We start from the raw sequence: 21,619 nt of genomic DNA, 5'->3' as shown, positions 1-21,619 counted from the left end.
CATATATTCTTTCTGATTGGTATTTCTGAGTTCTTGGGATATATTCCTAGAGGGCTGCAGATTTTATTCTCGGCCAGTTTGGCGCATTGCAGGAGGCAACCAATTGATGTGTCTCTCTCATATAGATGTTTCTCTCTCTCCCCTTACCCGCTTCCACCGTCTCTGAAAATCAATGGGAAAAAAATATCCTTCAGTGAGGATTGAAAAAAAGAAGTTTCATGGTTGTATGATTCCATTTATATAGCATTCTGGAAAAGACAAAACTATAGAAGAAAGCAAAGAACAGATCAGTGGTTGCCAGTGGAAAGGGTTAACTACATGAGTGAATTTTTGGGAGGTGATGGAAGTGTTCTATATCTTGACTGAGGTGATAGTGAACTTTATTAAATTGAAATAAATGTCATCTCAACTCCGGAGCCCTGGGCACAGCCCGGGAGTACTCCGTGATTGTGGGAAAAGTGCAATAAAATGTGAAATGTGGGCCCTGCAAAAAAAAATAAATAAATAAAAAATAAATAAATAAATGTCATCTCAACTAAAAACTATCATCATGGGAGAAAAAAACACAAGAATTCAATTTCATAGGAAAGTGTGCATTTGTAAAATTAACATTAAAGAATAATTTTATCTTTTTAAGAAAAGTCTGCAAAAAAAGAAAAAACTGAGCATCTCTGCCTCAAGCAACTTCAGAGAATAACATATTTATAGGTACTAAAAACAATCCTATATAATAAAAGCCCAGCAACCATAACCAGAACAACTGCTCAACCAATTGCTATGAGGTGCATTGACCACCTCTCGGTCCCTGCCCACCCCAGGCCTGCAGGCTCCAATCACCGAATGGCGAACGGGGAACCATGGGGACCCGGGGTGGGTGGTGGCAGGAAATGGCCCTGATCGCAGGCTAGGCGTAGGGACCCTGCCCATGCATAATTTCATGTGCTGGTCCTCTAGTTCATTCTAAAATCCTTAAATTTAATGGCTTCAAGGGAAAGTGGTCAACTAGTTGTACCTCTTCATAATTTTCCATGCTGTTGCCTTTAAATACGTGGTAATAAAATGTTTTTTCTCTGAAACACACATAATTCATAATAAAGTTTTCAAAAAATAATACATTTAAAGTTGAAGACCTATCTAAGATTACAAAAGAGGAAAAAATAAATTACACACTATTACCACCCTGTTGCGCTGGGACAAGAGATATAAACTTTAGTTCCTCTTTATCAAGAGTCTCTAATGCCCCGGCTTGTGTGGCTCAGTTGGTTGAAGCATTGTCCCATCCCCTACATCAAAAAGTTTGCGGGTTCAATATTGGTCAGGGCACATACCCTAGGTTGTGGTTCCATTCCTGGTTGGGGCATGTACAGAAGGCAACTGACCAATGTTTCTGTCTCGCTTCCCCCCTCTCTAAAAAAATCAATAAGCATATCCTTGGGGGAGGATTTAAAAAAAAAGTCTCTACTTACTCTTAATGTCACCCACTTTCCAGGTTTCAAAGATAATTTCTATGCAATTAAGTCACTCGTCTTCTACAGTATCTCTATACTATATGCATGTTTCATTTATACATGTATCACCCGGTACTGCAGGTTTTTGGTCACACAGCTATGTTTATTAATATTTACGTCTGCTGGTTCAAACACTCCATGAGGGCAGGGACTATATTTCAACACAGAGTCTGGGTTAGTGTTCTCATTCAATAAGTTTATCAGACTCCCAAATCTACATCTCTAGCCCATAAACCATTTCTGGCTATCTAATGTTATCTTCATTGGTGTATCTTATCGCCAAGTGAAATAAACTCATAATATCTTCTAAAAGTCACCTGATGAGAAGGATTAAAATCCTAAAATGTCTACCTTTTAATCTGCTGTTGCATCAATTTCCTTCTCTCCTTTTTTTATTTGCAAAAAATTAGAGCGCTTTAAGTCCCCCAAAGGAAACACAGCTTACAATTCTTTACTCAAGTCTAAAGATGTCAATTAAACAGAATGAATAGTGCCCACAGTATCCTAGTTTACTTCAGTGAACTTTCTCCTGATCCTTCCTAGTGGATCCTTTGTTGCCCTCAAAGGAAAGACAGGATCCCCCGGCCGAGACATTAACATACATATGAGGCAGCTAGCTGTACAGTTATGCATAAAGGTCTAAAAGGACACTAACCACAAAAGGTTGTTTGGCAAGATCATTTTTCACTAATTCTTCGGAGATGCCGATTTTGGCAATCCAGCAAACATTTACTAAATGCAGATGTTCAAGATGTTGTGAGGAACACTTAGATGATCAAGGCACTCACTGTCTTTGGCCCCAAGAAGCATATAATCTGAGGGGAGGTAAGTTCTGGCTGGTCCCTACAAATACAATGAGCAGAGCGTGGTCAATGCTGACACTGTTCCCGGGAGGTGAACTGAATTTCAGATAACAGACTATTTGACAGTCATTTCCAATTGCTTTGGTGCAGAACTGAACAAGACAAGAAAGCTTACTAAAAACAAAAACAAAAAAAAACACCCAGTTTATCAGAAAGTACAGCCTAAGGTAACAATGCTCTGGAAATGTGCTTACATCTGAATACACATATGCACACTTAACACTGGGCTCGGAGGTGTGTGTGCTCTCCTCAAACGTGAACTTAACAAAAGGGACCCAATACAGTTCAGTTCATAGAGGGTGTTTCCTCTGACAGAAAACAGGAACACTTGGTTTCACAGATCGCTGACCGTGCGAGAAAAGAGGAAAAGGGAGTGAGGATCTGTTTTTATTTCTTCCTCGGCAACTTAGAACACACACACAAAGTTTCCTGGACTACTCCCTCCCTTCAACGTTATATTTCACAAACACTATGGTCCTTAAAAAAATACTGGAACTAAAGAAGGCAAAACCGGTCAAATGCATTTAACCTACCAGGTAGTTTGGAAAAAAAAAAAAAAAAGGCACCACCTTCAGGGCTCCTGTCAGGCCGTGACCGGGGAAAGTGCACCCACACACTCGCTCCCCGGGGCGGCGCTCCCCTCACTGCTCTCCCCTTTCGGGGGCGCCCCGTCCCCAGGGAGAGGAAAGCAAGCACCTCCCGGAAGGGGCTGCGGAGGTCGCCCCGGAGAGGAGAGCGGCGGGGTGCACTGGGACCCAGGGGAAGACCTTCTCCGCTCCGGAGGACGAGGTGCACGAACACCTGGGAAGACCAGCTGAACAGGAAAAGGGCGCCGTGATGCTCCGCGCAGTCCCTGCCCCTCCGGGGATCAGGTCGGACCCCCAGCCGGTCGGCGGGTCCGAGAAGGCCTAACCGGCCCCGCCGACTCCAGCGCACTGACAGGTGCCTGAGGTGGGGCCCCCGGCACAGGCGTCCTCCCGACCAGGTCCTGGCAAGCCCCGGAGGAGGGTGGGGGGGCGGGGGTGGGCAGGGACAAGTTCATGCAGGGAAAAGGCTCCTGAAGGTGAGATGAGCGACGCGGCGCAGCGCCGCCGGTGACGCGGTCTCACCTCGAGGGTGGTGACAGTGCTGGTGAAAAGGTCCTCTCCATCCTCCTGCTCCTCAAAGTCGGCGGGCTTCCCGTCCCCCAGCGGAGGAGGCTCCCTCTCCGCCGCCATCTTCGCTCGCCCCAGGACTGCGCGAGGGGCCGCGCGGGCCGGTCACGTGAGCACGCACGGCGGGGCTGGCGCGGCCGGCTCCCGGGCCCGCCCCTCCTGGCCCCGCCCAGCCGCGCGCGCCCCGCCCCCGGCCTCCCCGCGGCGCCGCGCTCAGCCCCGCCCACTCGGCTCTTTCCCGCTTTGGCGCTGAGCTTCGCTGCCCTTCGCCGCCCACTGGCTGTGCTGACTTTTGTGGAAGAAGCTGGGACTTGGGTTACCCCATCTTCTTAGCAGGAGGAGGCCCAAGGACTGCTGTTGGCGTCCCCAGCTTCAAAGTCTCCTTTAGGAAATGGCAGTGCTTGGGTGCCGCTGGGATTAGACCCAGACGGAGGGCAAGATTGGGGACTGATGGAAGGGAGACATCGCTCACAAATCTTCCAGGGCAGTGGTCAGCAAACTCATTAGTCAACAGAGCCAAATAGCAGTACAACGATCGAAATTTCTTTTGAGAGCCACATTTTTTAAACTTAAACTATATAGGTAGGTACATTGTTATTAACTTAATTAGGGTACTCCTAAACTGGCCTTTGCTAAAAACATCCTCAGTCTGATTGAGGTACGTTCGCTGAGGTCGACCCCTTCCAACTCTCCCATCCACACTCGTCTTGTATACTTGTTTCGTCTATCTCCTTTCGTTCATCCTCTCTATATGTCCAAACCATCTCAACATACCTTTCTCAATCCTCGACACTACATCTTCTTTCACTCCACAACGTTCCCTGTACGTGCGTGCCCGCTCGTGGTATTTTGTGGAAGAGCCACACTCAAGGGGCCAAAGAGCCGCATGTGGCTTGCAAGCCACGGTTTGCCAATAACTGTCCCAGGGTGTCCGAGCGAACTGTCTGATGCAAAGGAAACGCTCTGTATCAGCGCAGTCCAACCGAATAGCCACTGGCCGTGTGTGACCACTGATCACTTGAAATGTGACTAGTGTGATCGAGGGACTGAGTATGTGATCTTATTGAATTTTAATTAATCTATATATATAAAAGCCTAAGTGACCATTTGACGGGTAACTATAATGCGCACTGACCACCAGGGGGTAGACACTCTGACCAGTAGGTTAGCTTGCTGCTGGGGTCCAGCCAATCGGGACTTGGCTAGATGGGCCGGACACACTCTGGAGCCCTCCCGTGGTCCCTCCCTGGCCCCAATTGTGCATTGGTGGAGTCCCTTGGCCTGGCTTGCGCCCTCTCACAACCTGGGATCCCTTGAAGGGATCCCACCGGTGGACGAATCCGGGCGTCAGGCCTCTAGTTTAAATATAAATAGCCACAGGTGGTTAGAGGCTGCCTACTGGATATTGCAGATCAAGGTAACAAAAAGACCCTAAATGGGTTGCTGGACTGATTCCTGGTTGCAGGGCTCGAGCCTGCATGGGAGGCATGCAGGAGGCAGCCGAGAGACGTTTCTCTCTCTCTTAAAAAGTCCATAAAAACATAAAATAAAAAGATCCCGAAGAATTTGTCGTCAGAAGGTTATGCCAATGTTCTCATGAGCCACACATTACCGGGGTTGGCAAAAGTAGGTTAACAGTTGTTCATGTGGAAAACAGGACAATAATTAATAAATAATAATACAAGAATTAACTCAGTGCTTTTTGTACTCATGACTGTACACCTACTTTTGCCAACGCTGTATTTTCCCTCAATAAATAGAAAGCTGGAAAAAAAAATGACAATTAGGGAACTAAGTGAATGATTGGTAAAGAGCTTCATACTCAATTCCCTCAATCAATTACTAGCTGTTCCTCATCGTGGGAAAGTCACTTGAAGACTTCAGTTTCCTTATCAGTAAATGGGAATGTTACTTAAGCCTCGACTCACCACATTGCACAAGATTATTGTCAGGATGGAATGAGAAAATAAGTGAAAATATTCTGAAAGCTAGAATGCTATGCCAATGCAAGGTACGTTTGTGGAAAAATAAAAGGGAGCATTGCAAATAGCAACTTGAGGTTATAATTTTGCTAGAGGGAAAAAAAGCGATTCTTTACAAATAAAGTACAAACCCCGAGCCCTCACTGGGCTGGGACCCCTGGGTTCCACTGGCTATGTGCAAAACTTAGCATCTCTGGAACTTTTATTTTTGTGGGTGCATTGGAGCAGAAGGTTTTGCTAATCATTAAGATTTCTTCTACCCCTAAAATTTAAAATTTCTATGATTCTTTTCAAGAACCATGAACCCATACCATGACTAATTTAAGAAAGTACACCAAAGTCTCAATGTTCCTTGGATGTGTTTGATGCATGGGCCAATTGTCACTGCCATGCTGCCTTCACCAGTGCTGTCTAGTGTCACTGCTGGAAGAATGAACTGCGGAGGCACATTGCCTGACTCAAACTCCACCACCTGTGGACAGTCTATAGTCTATTACTGAGCAGAAACTTCAACCTCTTTAGAAAGCTCACAGCCTGGCTTGAGGTGATTCTTCTCTGTATCCTCAATTTTTATGCATACCTTTATTTATCACTTGCTACTATTCTTAGCTTATCTTTTTTTTACCGCATATATGAACTAATTGAAATATAGGTCCAGCTGCTTAAAACAGAGAACCACATTAAAAGTGGCTTAAAGATATAGTTTAATTGTCCCTCATGTAGTATCATAAAGGCTCTATGAGATCATTCAGGAATTACACCTTCCTTCTGTTGTTCTGCCACCTGTAGGATGTAATCTCTTCCTCATGGCCTAAGTTGACTCACAACCACAACTACATTCCAGCTGTCAGAAAAGGAGTAAAAGGAAAATGGAATACCTCCTTCACTTGAAGGGCACCGACCAGAAGTTGCACACACTTCTGTCCACATCTCTTTGATCAGCTTAGCTATGGGAGACTAGGAAATGCAGCTATTATTCCACCCCTTAAAAATCAGGGGTTCCTTACTCTGGAAGGAATGGAGACTATTGTAAGGAATCAGCAGCCTCTGTTTTAAAACATCCATTCACATCATGATAGCATACCTGGATTTCCTTCTGGGTAACCATTTCTTTCTCACCCTTGATTAGAAGTCTCTTACAACTCAGGAAGGGAGTGCATGACCTAGACTTAAACCAAACATAGCACTGACTCAGTTACCCTAGTGATTAGAGGGAGGTCAGAAACAACTGCATTTTCCCCAAACTCTCGCAGCTTTGTGTTTTTTTTTCCTATTTAACCTAAATTCCATAAACCAGAATTGTAAGAATTATCTTGTTATTTTTCTCAGCCTTTCTTCCCTTCCTTGGTCCTTTGCTTTATTTTATCTTCTCTGACTCCAAAACTCAACCATCAACTTTTCTATTATATCCATATTGCTAAGAGCATTTGAAAAATCAGTGTCAACTATAGCTGAAGATCCTGTAAGTCCATTATCTCCAAACCCAAATCTACACTGCCTAGGTACCATTTTTTTGTTTCTTTTCCAAATCCTTCAACTATTCTTTCCAGTCGAGGTTCTAAAAATTCATTTGCCCCTCAAGGATTCCATCATCTTTTCTTCTCATTTTCAATGACAAAATAAAATCTGCTCATTGAATCCTTCATCCTTCAACCATGACTGTGCTTCCTTCCCTTGCTATGTATGTTTCTGTAACATCTGTCATATTGCACTGCAATCATGGCTACTTTTCTATCACCCATAATAATCTGGAGGATTATGGAGTTCAGGGGCTAGTTCTTATTTGGCTTTGGATCCTGGGTAACCCTATATTAGTTATCTATTGCTGAAAAACAAATTACCCCAAATTTAGCAGCTTAAAAACACAAATATAGATTTTCTCATGATTTCTGTATGTCAGAAATCCAGGTGCAAGTTAATGGAATGCATCTCACGTGCCGGGAGCCGGTCCATCCTTGCTGTTTCAAGGGACCTGGCATATATGGCATACTGTTCTTAATATGTTTGCTCACCTTCTTGGCACTATGTGTTTTAACCAAGGTCACCTCTCTGAGAAAGGTTGTTTCCCCAGGTAGGGATTTTCCCCTGAAGTTAGGGAGGGAATAAAACCCCTTAACTAAGTGTCAGGCGGGTAATTAATCACTTTAACTATGAACAATCATGCTTAAGCTAAATAATCTTTACTCCCTGGAATGGAGATAAGAAACACCCTAACCTTTGGAATAGAGATTGATAGGATTGGAATCAACTGGTATAAATACAGATGTAACAAGACAACAGGACACAGAACATAGACACAGAACCTACACAGAACCTAGAGACAGAAGAACTTCGCTGGAGAGAACATGGCAAAAGATCCTGGACAGAAACTGGCCACAGAACCTACAGACAGAACCTAGCGAGAGAACCTGGCTGAAGAACCTAGAGACAGAACCTGGCTACAGAACCTGGATAGAACATGGCATGAGAACCTGACTAGAACCTGGTGACTGAACCTGGCTGGAGAACCTAGACAGAACTTGGCTGGAGAATTGGCTACAGAACCTGGCTGGAGACCCTGACAAGAGAACCCGGCTATGATGATCACCTGAATGCTGCCTCTGTGTCATTCCTTCTTCACCGACTCTGTCCACACCTTTGGGGACCCCTGGACCTGCTGGGGTTGGACCCAAGCACTCACGCAGGGTCTTTACAAGGCTGCAATCAAAGTATCTGCCAGAGCTACAGTCCATTCAAGACTCTACTGGGAGATCTGCTTCCGAGCTCACTCCTGTGACTGTGGCAAGCCTCAGGTCCTTGCTGACTTGATTTGAGACTGAGCTCCTTGCCACATGAGCCTCCCCTAAGGCTTTGCCCATAACATGACAGCGAGTCCAAGAAAGACAGAATGAGACAGCACCAAGAAAGGACAACAGAGGGAAGCTGGTGCTGGCAGCTGGGTAAGGAAGGCCTAGTCTTGCATGAATTTCATGCATTGGGCCTCTAGTAGAGATATATAATCACAAGGGATGAGAGCTAAAAGCATACCAGCAGGAATGGGATAAAGAGCAAGGGGAGCCCTAACTGGTTTGGCTCAGTGGATAGAGCGTCGACCTGTGGACTGAAGGGTCCCAGGTTCGATTTCAGTCAAGGGCATGTACCTTGGTTTCGGGCACATTCCCAGTAGGGGGTGTGCAGGAGGCAGCTGATTGATGTTTCTCTCTCATCAATGTTTCTAACTCTCTATCCCTGTCCCTTCCTCTCTGTAAAAAATCAATAAAATATATATATTTTTTAAAAAAAGAACAAGGGGAAAATGGGCCTTTAAAAAGAAAAGGTATACTTTTTCCTCTGAGAATAGAGAGAGGGAGGTTAAAGTTTGCATTACTACTTTTCATAAAAAACCATCCAAAAACTTCATTGTTGAAAACAACAATCATTTATTATTTCTCATGAGTCTGCAGGTCAGCAAGGCAGTTCTACTGGATGAGAGTTGGCAAATCCTGTCTTAGGGCTTGTCTGTGGTCAGCTGAGGAATTGACTGGGGGCTGGCTGGACAAGGCTGGTCTTGTCTAGGACAATGCAGCTTGTTCCACGTGCCCTCATCCTGCTAGACTGGGCTTCTTTTCAAGGCTATAAAAGGGTTCCAAAAAAAAAAAAGGTGGAGACACACAAGTGCTTTTTCAAGCCTTCACAAAAGAAAGTCTTATAGCAAAGCCCTGGGTTGGAATGGGAAGGCATTAAAAAATTGCAGGGCAAACAGTATGGAAAAGGGAGGCCATTAATGTGGGCCTTTAATGTAATCAGTTTACCAAAGGGTGGATGCATTTATAGACTTATTTGTAAATATGGGGCAGGAAATGGAAAAAGTCCACTCCTAATAGCAATACATATTTTTTTCCTATGGGGTAAGAAAGGTTAATTTCTAAAAAAACAACAAAATAGGTCATAGCAGCACAGGAGGCATGAGGAAATTGAAGAGTACAGTATTTTCGGTAGATCTTGTGAAGATTTAGAGAAAACATTCACCAAGGACATACAAGGAGCTGGCAAATAGTACTGGAAGCCTAAATGAGGTGGAGACCATATGTTTCTGGTGGCAATAACTGGAACATTTGTGTGATTTTCTCCGATAGTCTAGCTTTGGAGGTGTAGGAGAGGAGGTGGATGGTTAGACTGATTCAAGCTTAGACATTTTGAGGATAAGCTTGGTGGAGGAACAAGGGGGCTGAGGATTTTGATCAACAGGGAGGAGTGACCAGAAATAGGTGGTTTTCAATAACAAGGAGGGATAACAGGTGGCATGTATCTCAAAGAAGGAGACATTTTTCCCAAGGGTATTAAAAAGTGATAGTATGAAAGTAATATTTAGAACCCAATATGAGCCAAATTTTTGGTGAAAAGTGACATACTACTCAAGGCAAGGAGGCCAAAGGAACTTTCTGGGAGAAAATGTATGCTATAGGAACATTTGTTTGCATGGGCATTGGGGCTCTAGGAGGCCTAGTGAAAAAAAAGTGAAGAGGAAAGTCAGCTATGGGCTAAAGGGCATGTAAGAGATGAAGGGAACAGGTCAAGAAGACCCTGAAGAGACCGACCTTTTCCTGAATGTAGCTTCTGCTGAGTGAAGTGGCATACAAGGTAGGAGCCATGATCAAACAAGATTCATTATGATCTTCTTTGCAATTATATTGGAAAATACATATTTGGTTGCTTAACCAAATAATCATTTGTTTGCTTAATTTTAACAGTAGTTAAGTGAAAAATATTTAAGCTTGTTACTGAAAGATAAGGAAGGACTTCACATTTGTTACAGGAAGGAAGGAAGTCAGTCAAGAATGGGGTCCTCTTTCTCACAGGTCATAAATGCAAACAAACCACCATTCCTCCAAAAGTGTCAGTCAAGTCAGTGACATGACGTAAAGCTGTGAAATGGTTTACAGTTGTGACCCCCAGGTTTCAGCCCCTCAGTGGCAGCCAGGTCCCACAGACTGGACATCCTTTCAAGATCACTGTTTCTTCACTTGTATTTCTTGAACACCATAAGGGGAGACATGCAGATCATGGTGAGACTTAAACAGACAAATAAACAAAAACCTTTATTCTTCCCCCTCCTATTTTTCTTCCCCTCTCATACTGCAAACTGTCCCTGTGCCTGTCTCGCTTCAAAATGCCCCTGCAAAATCCCTTAGCCCATGTCTCTGGACCATGTTTTCCTGCTGCCCACTTCCCTGGTCACAGTGTCCGTGGGTCCATTACCACAGCCAGTGTCATGGCCATGAGACCCTGCAGCAACAGAAGCACCTGTGCTTAATTTAATGCTCTGCTGTCATTGTCTTCAAATGCTTAACAATTTTGAGTAAGGGCCCTGCAAACTCTGTAGCTGGTCCTGCCTCCAGTCTGCCAGTTAGGACGGTTCCAGAGGGCAGTGGGAAGTTGTGTGTAGGACCAGCCCATGCTCCACTCTCACGGCTTCTCCCGTGAGCGTGGACTGAGTGGTGCTGGTGGCTTCACCTTGACTCCCAGCTCTCTACTTCTGAGAGGAGCAGGCATGAATGTTGTCAACACTTACATATTAATAACTTTTGTCCTGTCACCTGCTTTTGAGGACAAAAGGTCAAGTTCAGACATAAACTATAATGTGTATGTGTGTATGATTAACTTTACAAGAATTAGCACATGCAAAGAAAGGCTTAAAGGCATTTATTTTAGTAAAATAGAACATTGGCAACCAAATAAGTAAGAGAATATTTGATATTTCCAAAAGATAACTTTATGAAATAGAATTCTAGGAACAGAGTTATTCACTTGAGTGAGCTAAAAGAGGAGTGGAAACTATTAAACATTGAGGAAAGACCTAGGGAAATAAGATAGAGTGTTGGGGGTCAGGTAAAGACACTGGACCCAAACGGACACAAAAATTAAAAAAAAAAAACACAACACACAAAAAACCTAAAAAAGTTACAGCAACCCAGCAACCTTTTTATTTTTTCCAATTCTAGTCATGATCCCTGTGTCTTACATCAGAGACTTTCTTGTTCCAATGAAATTATATCTTTTTGTCCTTCATTGCCCTTTACATGATAGCTTACCCCTTGTACTACTCAATCGATATTTGCTGTTTGATGGAAAATAAATCTAAAAAAGAAAATGTTGTAGATCAAAGGAAGCAAGCTATCAGCCTGCAGGCTGACACAGATGGGTTTTATTTGACCCACACTGTTTGTTTTTTTAATATTCTGATTAACTGGAAATATTTAAAAATCAGTAAATGCCACACAAAAATCCAGATTTCTGGCTCCTTTTTAAAAAAATTAAAAGACCTGGCTACATAGGGGCATATGCTCTCCAGCTCTCCGTAGTCCCCAGTTTACAGTACTGTCCTCCCAACACAAATGCATTACCATCCCCTGTGAACTAGTCCTCCAAATCCACCCCTGTTCTATTCTTCCTTAACAGTAAGTATCAGGCTTCAGCAGACATCTTGGCAACCAGAATAAAGAGAACTTTCCTCCTCCCTTAGAGCCAGTGGTGACTCTCGGTCTGATGCTGGCCAGCCTATTAAATGTAAACCAAGTTTTATGGACAACTTCTAGGGAATTCCTTTAAAAGGAGAAGACGTGCCCTTTCTTTACTTTCTCCTTCCGCAGGCTGGAGTTCAGAAGTAATTGCAGGTGCTTCAATAGCCTTTTTGGACCATGAGGTAAACTTGGGGCTGGTACAGCAAGCAAGTAGAGAGGGCCTACGTCTCTGGCACTGAGAATCTGCCACATCAGCCCAGGGATGCCTACCTCCAGACTTAAACAGTTTTTATCTTGTTTAAGCCTCCATCGTTTTTGGAATTTCTGTCACATACAGCCAAACCTAATCCTAAAAAATACAACTACAAATCATCTCTGATAAGCAAGATTTTTCTTCTTTAACATGACTATTATTGTTAAATGGTAAATACGATGAGAAATCCTGGTCTTTGGGAAGTAGGATATATGCAGGAGATGCCATAGTTTGGGAGTACTAGCTGTGCTCCATGAATACAAACTGGTTACGCCTCCTCTATCTTTGGTTATATTGTGCGGTGGTAAAGCATGCAGGCTTTGGAGTTTCTGAATATCCCTATGCTTCAATTTCCTCATCTGTAAGATGAGATAAGAAAAAGAGTAATATCCTTAATGGCTTCTTAGAAAGTTTGTGGTAGGCAGTTAGACAGACATGAACAGAGCAAGGATAATGGGTCAGGTACAGTAAGGTCACCAGGGTGGAAAGTCCTGGTGCCTAGCAAAGGACAAATGTAGGGTGGGGCCTGGCCCTCAAGGCTATCTTTCCGCCCCTGCGTATTACTGGTCATATGGTTTGCACCTCCAACCTTTCCTCCCTGGAGATAACATTTAGGCCTCAGTTGTACTTCATCTCCAGGCCCAGAAAAGCAGCAAAACTAGAGCAGCCTGAAAGGACACACCTGGAAAGCTGCTCAACATTCTATTGAGATCTCCTCCTGGGACTTCCCCTAAAACCTCTCCACTCTTAAAAACCTTAGGAGGAGGACCTAGCAGTGCTCTCTTCCCTTTCCCCCTTCCCCAGATGCTTTACCATTACCTTTCTCACTCCAAGCTCTTAGGATACTTCCTTTGCCTCTATATATTGTTTCCTATGCTCATCTCTTTTATGAATTACTTCTTCCACCTCTGTGATTTTATAAATGAACTAGAGGCCTGGTGCACGAAATTTTTGCATGGGTAGGGTCCCTAGGCCTGGCTAGCTATCAGGGCTGATCAGGGCCTTCCAACTGCTGGCCTGGGCCTTCATTCCGGCTGCCAGCTAGGACCTTCCTTCGTTCTGCATTGCTCCCTGGTGGTCAGTGCACATCATAGCGAGCAATTGAACTCCTGGTCTCCTCATCGAACTCCCAAGGGGACACTTTGCATATTAGCCTTTTATATATATAGACTAGAGGCCTGGTGCAAAGATTCGTGCACCAGTGGGTCCCTCGGCCTGGCCTACGGGGATTGGGCCAAAACCAGCTCTCTGACATCCCCCGAGGGGGTCCCAGATTGTAAGAGGGCAGTTCTTGGGTGACACACCCCAGAATCGGGCTCCCTCCTCTCTGGTCCCAGGTGGGTCACCCAAGAACCACAGCTGCCAAGTCACTGCAGCTCAGCAGCTCCTGTGTTGAGCATCTGCCCCCTGGTGGTTGATGCATGTCATAGCTACCAGTCGAATGGTCAAACGGTTAGCAGGTCAGCCGGTCGCTTAGGCTTTTATATATATAGATATTCTCATAGTTTGAATCTTGGTCCTGAATTCTTTCCTTATCAGAACTCAGGTACTGAGGTTGCTGAATCCAGGTCCGGTCCAACCCCATCAGTCTAACACCTGGTGCTGTTCCCACTGGCCACAATAAGTTTAGATTAGATAATGCACAATGCACATACCTAAACAGAAAAGTCTCATTCCTTAAATTCTAGGCAGATGAGACAGAATGGTGGCCTGGAGGTGGGAAGGCATGTGGTATTAAAGAGAGGCACATTTCATTTTGTACTTACTCTGTTCTTCCCACATTAAGAAGTATTAAAAAGTGTGGGAGTAATAGTGAAAAAGTTTGCACCAGAAGATGAAAGAGCCCAGTATGTTATTACTTCAAGCCATCATATTTGCAGTTAAGACTAATGAGGGAATCTCAAATCTTAATGTTTTTCTATCTCATTTAAATCATCTCTTAAAAGCAGTGAATCTGATGACAGTTGAATGAGAATTACATTTTCTTTCGAAGTACCATTATTACACTAGCAGATTCTCAAAAGAGCCCTGAGTTTATTAAGGCTCTTAATTCTTGCTGTTGGAGTGAATCAGAATAGTTTCCATAAAATAAGAACAATGCAAAACCTAGACATTTCTCCTTCTATAAATAGAACAACTTCCATATGTTTGCTTTTTGGGGGGAAACCAATTGTGCCAGAAAATTAGAATCAGAAGAAATTCCATCTATTTGGTCATTTTTATAAAATTAAAAAGTTTTTCCTTAAGCCATTATCTAACCCTTTCCTAAAATTATCTCCAGAGAAGCCTAAAACTTTAAAAATATCTTTGGTTGAAAGTAAATGTGGGGTTTAGAAGAAATAAAGAAGATGGCATCATTTTAAGGAAGTTATTTAAAAATGGTTTTTTACTAGGCAAATAGAACATAAGTGGAAAATATTGGCATAGATGGAAAAAGGACATCTATAATAATAAAAGTGTAATATCCTAATTAGACTGGGCATCCTTCTGGACAACCTTCCAGAGGAAGCCGGGGCTGCGAGGGCCGAGCCCCTTGCATGAATTTTGTGTATCGGGCCTCTAGTTATACATAAACTCAGTATGTTATTTACATAGAATTTGTGACATTTTTGGTCATACTCAGTGTCTGTACTGAGAACATCTTATTCTTCAGTGTGTTTTTATGTATTAGTCATTTATGAATGAAGAAGCAGCCTTTATATATCATTCACTTGTATGACTTACACGTGTCCAGATTTACAGGAATATTTTAATTAAATAAAAAAATTCAAGTCTTCCTTATATTTAATTATGACATGATGCTTCAGGAATAAATTATACAAAATGGCCCTAACAATGATCTGAGAATTCGTATTGTAATTGGTAGAGATTATGCTAGTAATATTTTTCCAACAAATTTTTAAACTCTATGAAGATGTGATTGTGGGGACACTTTAAAATTATAGTCCTCAGTTTGTTTTTGTGAGAATTCTCTAGGATAATCACTTTGTATAGGGCCAACGCCCTCCAGATAAATATCAATTACAAACAGGCTTTCTATCTTTGATGCCAAATTTGCAAAGTATTTGAGACCTTTCAATATGAAACAGGCTGACGGAACTTGATTAAATATAGCAGTTTAAGTGTGGGTACCAATGTTCCATTTGAAATGTTAGAGTGTGATTGACTTTTGGATATATGTTTTAAAAGACTTAGAGAGTTTCTTTTGCCTTTCAGCTACTTCCTTGAGTGCCTGGCTTCCCTTGATATAAACGGGCAGCCCTGCCATTGTTAATGAGCACTAAATCCAGCCAGCCCAAGGGGAGGGAGGGCCCCAGGGCCATCTCTCTGGACAGTAGCATGCATAAAGCACACACCCAGTTCATGCTGCCAATGTCACAGCCTTGAAGCAAAGTCAGACTCAATTTCCCTGAAGACTTGTTGACTATATGTATGCCTCCACCCACCCATCTCTTTCACTTGCCTGCAATAGCTAGAGAAACTAACCCTTAGCTACACCTTGGCTAAAGTTCCTTCCTCTTTCCCCCATTTGGTCATGAGAGCATGGGGGTGATGACAATCAATTTGTTTATGCTTTCCCCACATTCTGTGGGACTGTGTCTTTGTGTAAAAGTCGACTTATGGGAAACAGTGATTCTCAAACTTTAGCATGCACCAGAATCCCCTAGAAGCCTTAACCTATCACAGATTTCTGCGCTCCCCCCCAGAACTTCTGATTTAAAGGGCCTGAGGTAGGGTTACTAATTTGCTTTTCCAAAAAGTTCGTAAAGTTGATGCTATTGGTTGGAGTATTACACTTTGAGAACCACTGATCCAGAGGAAAAAAGAGCCCATTATTTGACTCTGTCTCTGGAACTGGAAAGTTCTTTAATCAGCTGATGTGTAATCTTCCAGATTTGGGGGTGTTTAAATATCATATTGTTTGTTGTCAAAAGACACATCAAATAGATTCCTTTGTGTTATTCAAATAAGTGTTCTTTGATCAAGTTCAAAACCTGCAGCTAGTTTACGGGTGGTGGGAGCTAACCCCATCCTCATGACTTACCTTCTGTCTTCACTGGCTTCTCCTTTGGTTGCCTGACCAGCAATGTGATCTGAAATTTCTTCAGCCAGTTTCTAGTTTAAATAACAAAGCCAGGAGCATTGTCTTCTGAAGCATAAGTTTAAAAAGAAAGGAAGAAAGAAAAGGAATGAAGGAAGGAAAGAAGGATGAAAGGAGAGAAGGAAGGAAGGGAGAAAGGAGGGAGGAAAGGAAGAAAGCTTTAATGATTTCTAAAAAGATGTTTTTTAAATATGCATTTAGAGACCGCCTGGAAGGAATTGTATTGACTTAATTGTAATTAAAATGCTAATAGCAACTAATTTTTATTGACTGCTTACTTATACCAAGTAACTGCTAAATGTCTTATATGCTAATACCATTTAATCTTTACAAAATTCCTATGAAGTACTTACTACTATTATCCCTATTGAAAATGTTTTTTTGTGATAATGAGTCATAATTAGAACCAGATCTTACTGAAATTTTAATGTAAAAATTTCAATATATTATACCAAAGGGTAAGCAGTGTTTACATTTCATATAAGCTGGTACCCTGTTTTTTCTGTTCCCTGATCTTCCTTTTCTACTGCTGTGGTTTTGTTTCTGCTTTTCTGTTCCTTTCTTGCGTAGCTGAAATTCTGGCCTTTCTTCTGGTCAAATTCAGTAACACCTCCTCCATATTTTCTGTTCTCACCTCATTGTCTTTTGAACAGTCACAAAAATGAAGAGATGAATGTGTTTGGATAGGGTATCATTCTCATTTTTGCCACACACAAGCCAACTTTGAGCAAATTAATGCCTCTGTTTCTCTACTTGAAAAATGGGATTAATAATACACACGTACATTGAGTTGTTTTTATCTTATGGAACTTATGACTCAGTAATTAATTGAGTTTCCTCTGTCCTGGTTTGTAGAAAGCTCAGAGGTTAATTGGTAGCCCTCTTTACAAAATGTACTGGATCTTATGGCATATCCTCTCTGTACTACTCAATTTTTCTTTGCACCATTTTTCTATAGACTTAACTGAAAATAATAACTTAAAAATTAATTTACAAATATAATTCAATGCTGTGCATACAAATTAGAAAATACATATTGCCCTCACTCATCCACTGAAGAATAATCACTATGATATACCCTTGATCCTTCAGCAACACAGGGATTAGGGGTGCCGAACTCTCCACCCCTCTCTCCCTCTGTGCAGTTGAACATCTGCATGAAACTTTTGACTTCCTCAAAACATAAATACTAATAACCTATTGTTGACCAGAAGATTTACCTACAACAAAAACAGTCAATTAACACATATTTTGTATCTTATACATATTATATACTGTATCCTTACAATAAAGTAAGCTAGAGAAAAAACTGTTATTAAGAAAATCATAAGGAAGATAAAATACATTTACTAAGGTGTTAAATGAAAGAACTGAACTTCCAGGCAAGATGACTGTGTAGGTAAATGTGGTACTCACATCCTCCCACAACCACATTAAAATGACAACTAAACTACAGAACAACCATCATTCAGAACCACTTGAAATCTGGCTGAATGGAACGCCTACAACTAGGGAATTAAAGATGAAGCCACATTAAGACCAGTAGGATAAGTGGAACAAGCTGGTCCCACACCCATGGGTGGTGGACAAAAATTGGGAGGGATATCTTGACTGCAGAGGTCCCTCATGAGAAGCAAGGGGTCCCCAGACCAGGCCTCCCATCCCAGGGTTCCAGTGCCAAGAAGAGAAGTCTCCATAACTGGATGTAAAAACCAGCTAGGATTGAGGCTGAGGGTGACAGAGGCTGCTGGAGTCCCTGGCAGTTCCTCTTAAAGTGCCCATGCAAAGACTTACTCAGACTCACTCCCTGTGTTCCAGAGGTAGGGCAGCAGCTCGAAAGGCACCAGGAACACACAGGCAGGAACTGAAGTGTCTGGCATCAGGGTGAGAGCTGGAGGGACAGCTTTCTTTCAGACAGAAGTGAATGGCAGAGGCCTCTGTTCCTTTTCTGAGCTTTTCCCACAGAGCCAGAAGGCAGAAGTCCTATCTGAGTTCCCATCAACTTGGCTATCACTGTTCACCTCACCCTGGTGATTCCCTGAGGCCCCATCCCATCCAACTTTCAGGCCAACCAAAGTTGCTTCTAGTGGCTTTTCCGTACGAATGGCCTGCCTTGGCTCATGCTTCAGATTTTTCTAAAGTCTCTCAAATAGTCAGCATCTGGCTTCAGCAAGCCCTGTACCTCTTGCTAAGTGGCCTCAGCCCTGACACTAGCAGCAACAGGCCTTGGTTCACAGCTTGGCCTTGCCTGGGTACTTCCAAGCCCAGCACAACTAGCATCATCTGCAGATCACTTATAGTTCATAATGGGTGGCCCCAGGCAGAACACAGATGGCAGCTGACCTTGGCCTGCATCTCCTGGGAGGCTCCAGAGCCAGCACATCGAGTGGAATGATTCAAACCACATCAAAGCACCACCACCCTAACATCTCCACATGCAACAAACTCAAGGGTTGGAGTCAGCAGGCACCAGGACATTGCTGAAGTAAGTCCTGCTCTGGAGGGTGGGCCCCTGCACAGCTGATCCTCCACAGTGATCAAAGGAGGTCACTCGGTGGTGGTGGCAGCCAGTCCTTGCAGCTGATTGGCCCGGGGGTAAATGCTTCCCACTGACATGTCAATAGCAATCAAGGCTCAATTACAAGAGGAGGGTATACCCAGCCCACACCCACATGGAGATGGGGTTCAGGGAGTGGAGGAGTGCACCTCAACTGCCCAACTGCCCAGTTTGGGTGACTGGAGAGGCTGTGCCACTGGACTCAACAGAACACCTACAGCATTAGGCCAGTCTACCAAGCCTGGGAGATGTAGCAGCTCTACCTAATTGTAGAAAGAAACACAGGGAGGCTACTACCAAAATGAGGAGACAAAGAAGCATGTTCCACATGAAGGAACAGAACAAAACTTCAGAAAAAGAACTAAACAAAATGGAGACAAGCAATCTACTAGATGCAGAGTTCAAAACACTGGACAGAAGGATGCTCGATGAACTTAGTGAGAACTTCGGCAGCACAAACAAATCAGGGAATCAACAGAGTAGATTAAGCTGAGTCTCACATCAGTGATTTGGAATAGAAGGAAACAAAAAACACTCAATTAGAACAGGAAAAAGAAAAAAGAATCCAAAAACTTGAGGATAGTGTAAGAAGCCTCAGGGACAACTTCAGGTGTACCAACATTTGTATCATGGGATGCCAGGAGAAGAAAGAGAGCAAGACATTGAAAACCTATTTGAAAAAAATAATGACAGAAAACTTCCCCAACCTGCTGAAAAAATAGACATAAATTCAGGAAGTATGGAGTCCCAAAGAGGCCCACACACCAAAACACATCATAATTAAAATGCAAAAGATTCAAGACAAATAGAGAATCTTAAAAGCAGCAAGAGAGAAGCAGTTAGTTACTTACAAGGGAGCTCCCAAAAAAACGTCCGCTGATTTCTCAGCAAAGACTTTGCAAGACAGAAGAGATTAGCACAAAACATTCAAAGTGGTGAAAGGCAAGGGGCTACAACCAAGATTATTCTACCCTGAAAAGCTATCATTTAGAATTGAAGGACCAATAAAGAGCTTCCCACTCAAGAAAAAGCTACAGGAGTCCTCACCACCAAACCAGTATTATATGAAATATTAGAGGGTCTTCTTTAAGAAGAAGAAGAAAAAAGATAAAAAATAAGAACAATAAAATGACAATAAATACATATCTACCAATAATTGAATATAAAAAAAAACCAAAATAAACGAACAACCAGAACAGAAACAGACTCATAGATACAGAGAACATTTTGATGGTTGCTAACTGCCTTTCTCTTGCTGCTTTTAAGGTGAGAAAGGGTTTGAGGAATGAGTGAAAAAGGTGAGGGAATTAAGAAGTAAAAATTGGTTGTTATAGAATAGTCATGGGGATGTAAAGTACAGTATAGGGAATATAGTTGATACTATTCTAGTAACTATGTATGGTGGCAGATAGGTGCAAGATTTATTGGGGTGATCACTTAGTTATGTAATGCCTAATCACTGAAAAGTACACCTGAAACTAATATAATAATATATGTCAACTGTAATTGAAAAATTTAAAAAAAGAGAGAAAATAATTCATTTATAAGTGGACCAGTTCAGTTCAAGCCCATGTTGTTTAAGGATCAACTGTATACAGTTTCTTTTAAAAAATATATATATATTTTTATTGATTTCAGAGAGGAAGAGAGGAGAGAGAGATAGAAACATCAATGACGAGAGAGAATCATTGATCAGCTGCCTTCTGCACTGGGGATCAAGTGCCAACCGGAGCATGTGCCTTGACTGGGATTTGAATTGTGACCTCCTGGTTCATAGGTTGATGCCCAACCACTGAACCATTCCAGCCAGGCTTATACATTTTTTTAAAAAAATAATTTTTATTTCTTGAAGTATTACAAAGAGTATTACATATGTCCCCCCCCCCCTTGACATTCCCCCGGCCCCTACCCCTTAGTGTCTTGTGTCCATTGGTTATTCTTATATGCATGCATATAAGTCCTTCAGTTGATCTCTTAACCCCCACCTCCCAAACCCTCCACAGGCTTCCCGCTGTAGTTTGACAGTCTGTTCAATGCTGCTCTGCCTCTGCATCTACCCCTGTTCATCAGTCTATACTGGTCCCCATTATCTGTTTCAACCTCACCGGGGTCATCCCAACCTCACTGGGGCTGTTTCGTCCTCACCAGGGCCGTCTTGACCTCACCGGGGCCATCCCGACCTTGCTGGTGCCGTACATCGCCAGGGTTGTTTCGGCCTCACCGGGGCCGTCCCAACCTCACCAGGGCTGTTTCAACCTCACCGGGGCCGTTTCAACCTCACCGGGGCCATCCCGACCTCACCGGGGCCGTCCCGACCTCACCAGGGCCGTCTGGGCCTCACCGGGGCTGTTTCAACCTCACCGGGGCCATCTGGGCCTTACCGGGGCTGTTTCAACCTCACTGGGGCCGTCCCAACCTCACTGGGGCCATTCCAACTTCACCGGGGCCATTTCAGCCTCACAGGGGCCGTCCCAGCCTCACCGGGGCCATCCCGACCTCACCAGGGCTGTTTCAACCTCACCGGGGCTGTCACAACCTCACCGGGGCTGTCACAACCTCACCGGGGCCGTTTCAACCTCACCGGGGCCGTCCTGACCTCACCGGGGCCGTCCTGACCTCACTACAATTTCTTAATTTTTATCTGTCTGTCTCTCTATTCATCATCTATGTATTATCTATTTATCAACTTTAAGTGGTATT

The 21,619-nt window shown here is 43.2% G+C and overlaps 1 protein-coding gene across 3 annotated transcripts in view; it reads right to left on the bottom strand.

Moving 5' to 3' along the window:
* SNX2 (sorting nexin 2) overlaps positions 1-3,658 on the bottom strand; it is a 51,865-nt gene extending 48,207 nt beyond the window's left edge. For all 3 annotated transcript variants that reach the window (XR_013995859.1, XM_081088893.1, XM_081088892.1), the window contains exon 1: positions 3,481-3,658. Coding sequence is in view for 2 of the 3 variants with exons in the window: in XM_081088893.1 (XP_080945019.1) it covers positions 3,481-3,588 (108 nt within the window). In the remaining variant the exon portion in view is untranslated. The remainder of the gene's footprint in view (positions 1-3,480) is intronic.
* Positions 3,659-21,619: the final 17,961 nt, after the last annotated feature.

Source organism: Myotis nattereri (assembly GCF_964212035.1).
Source record: "Myotis nattereri genome assembly, chromosome: 4".
Lineage (NCBI taxonomy): Eukaryota > Metazoa > Chordata > Mammalia > Chiroptera > Vespertilionidae > Myotis > Myotis nattereri.
The sequence above is the reverse complement of the archived record's forward strand: the minus strand, read 5'-3'. Positions and strand labels throughout refer to the sequence as shown.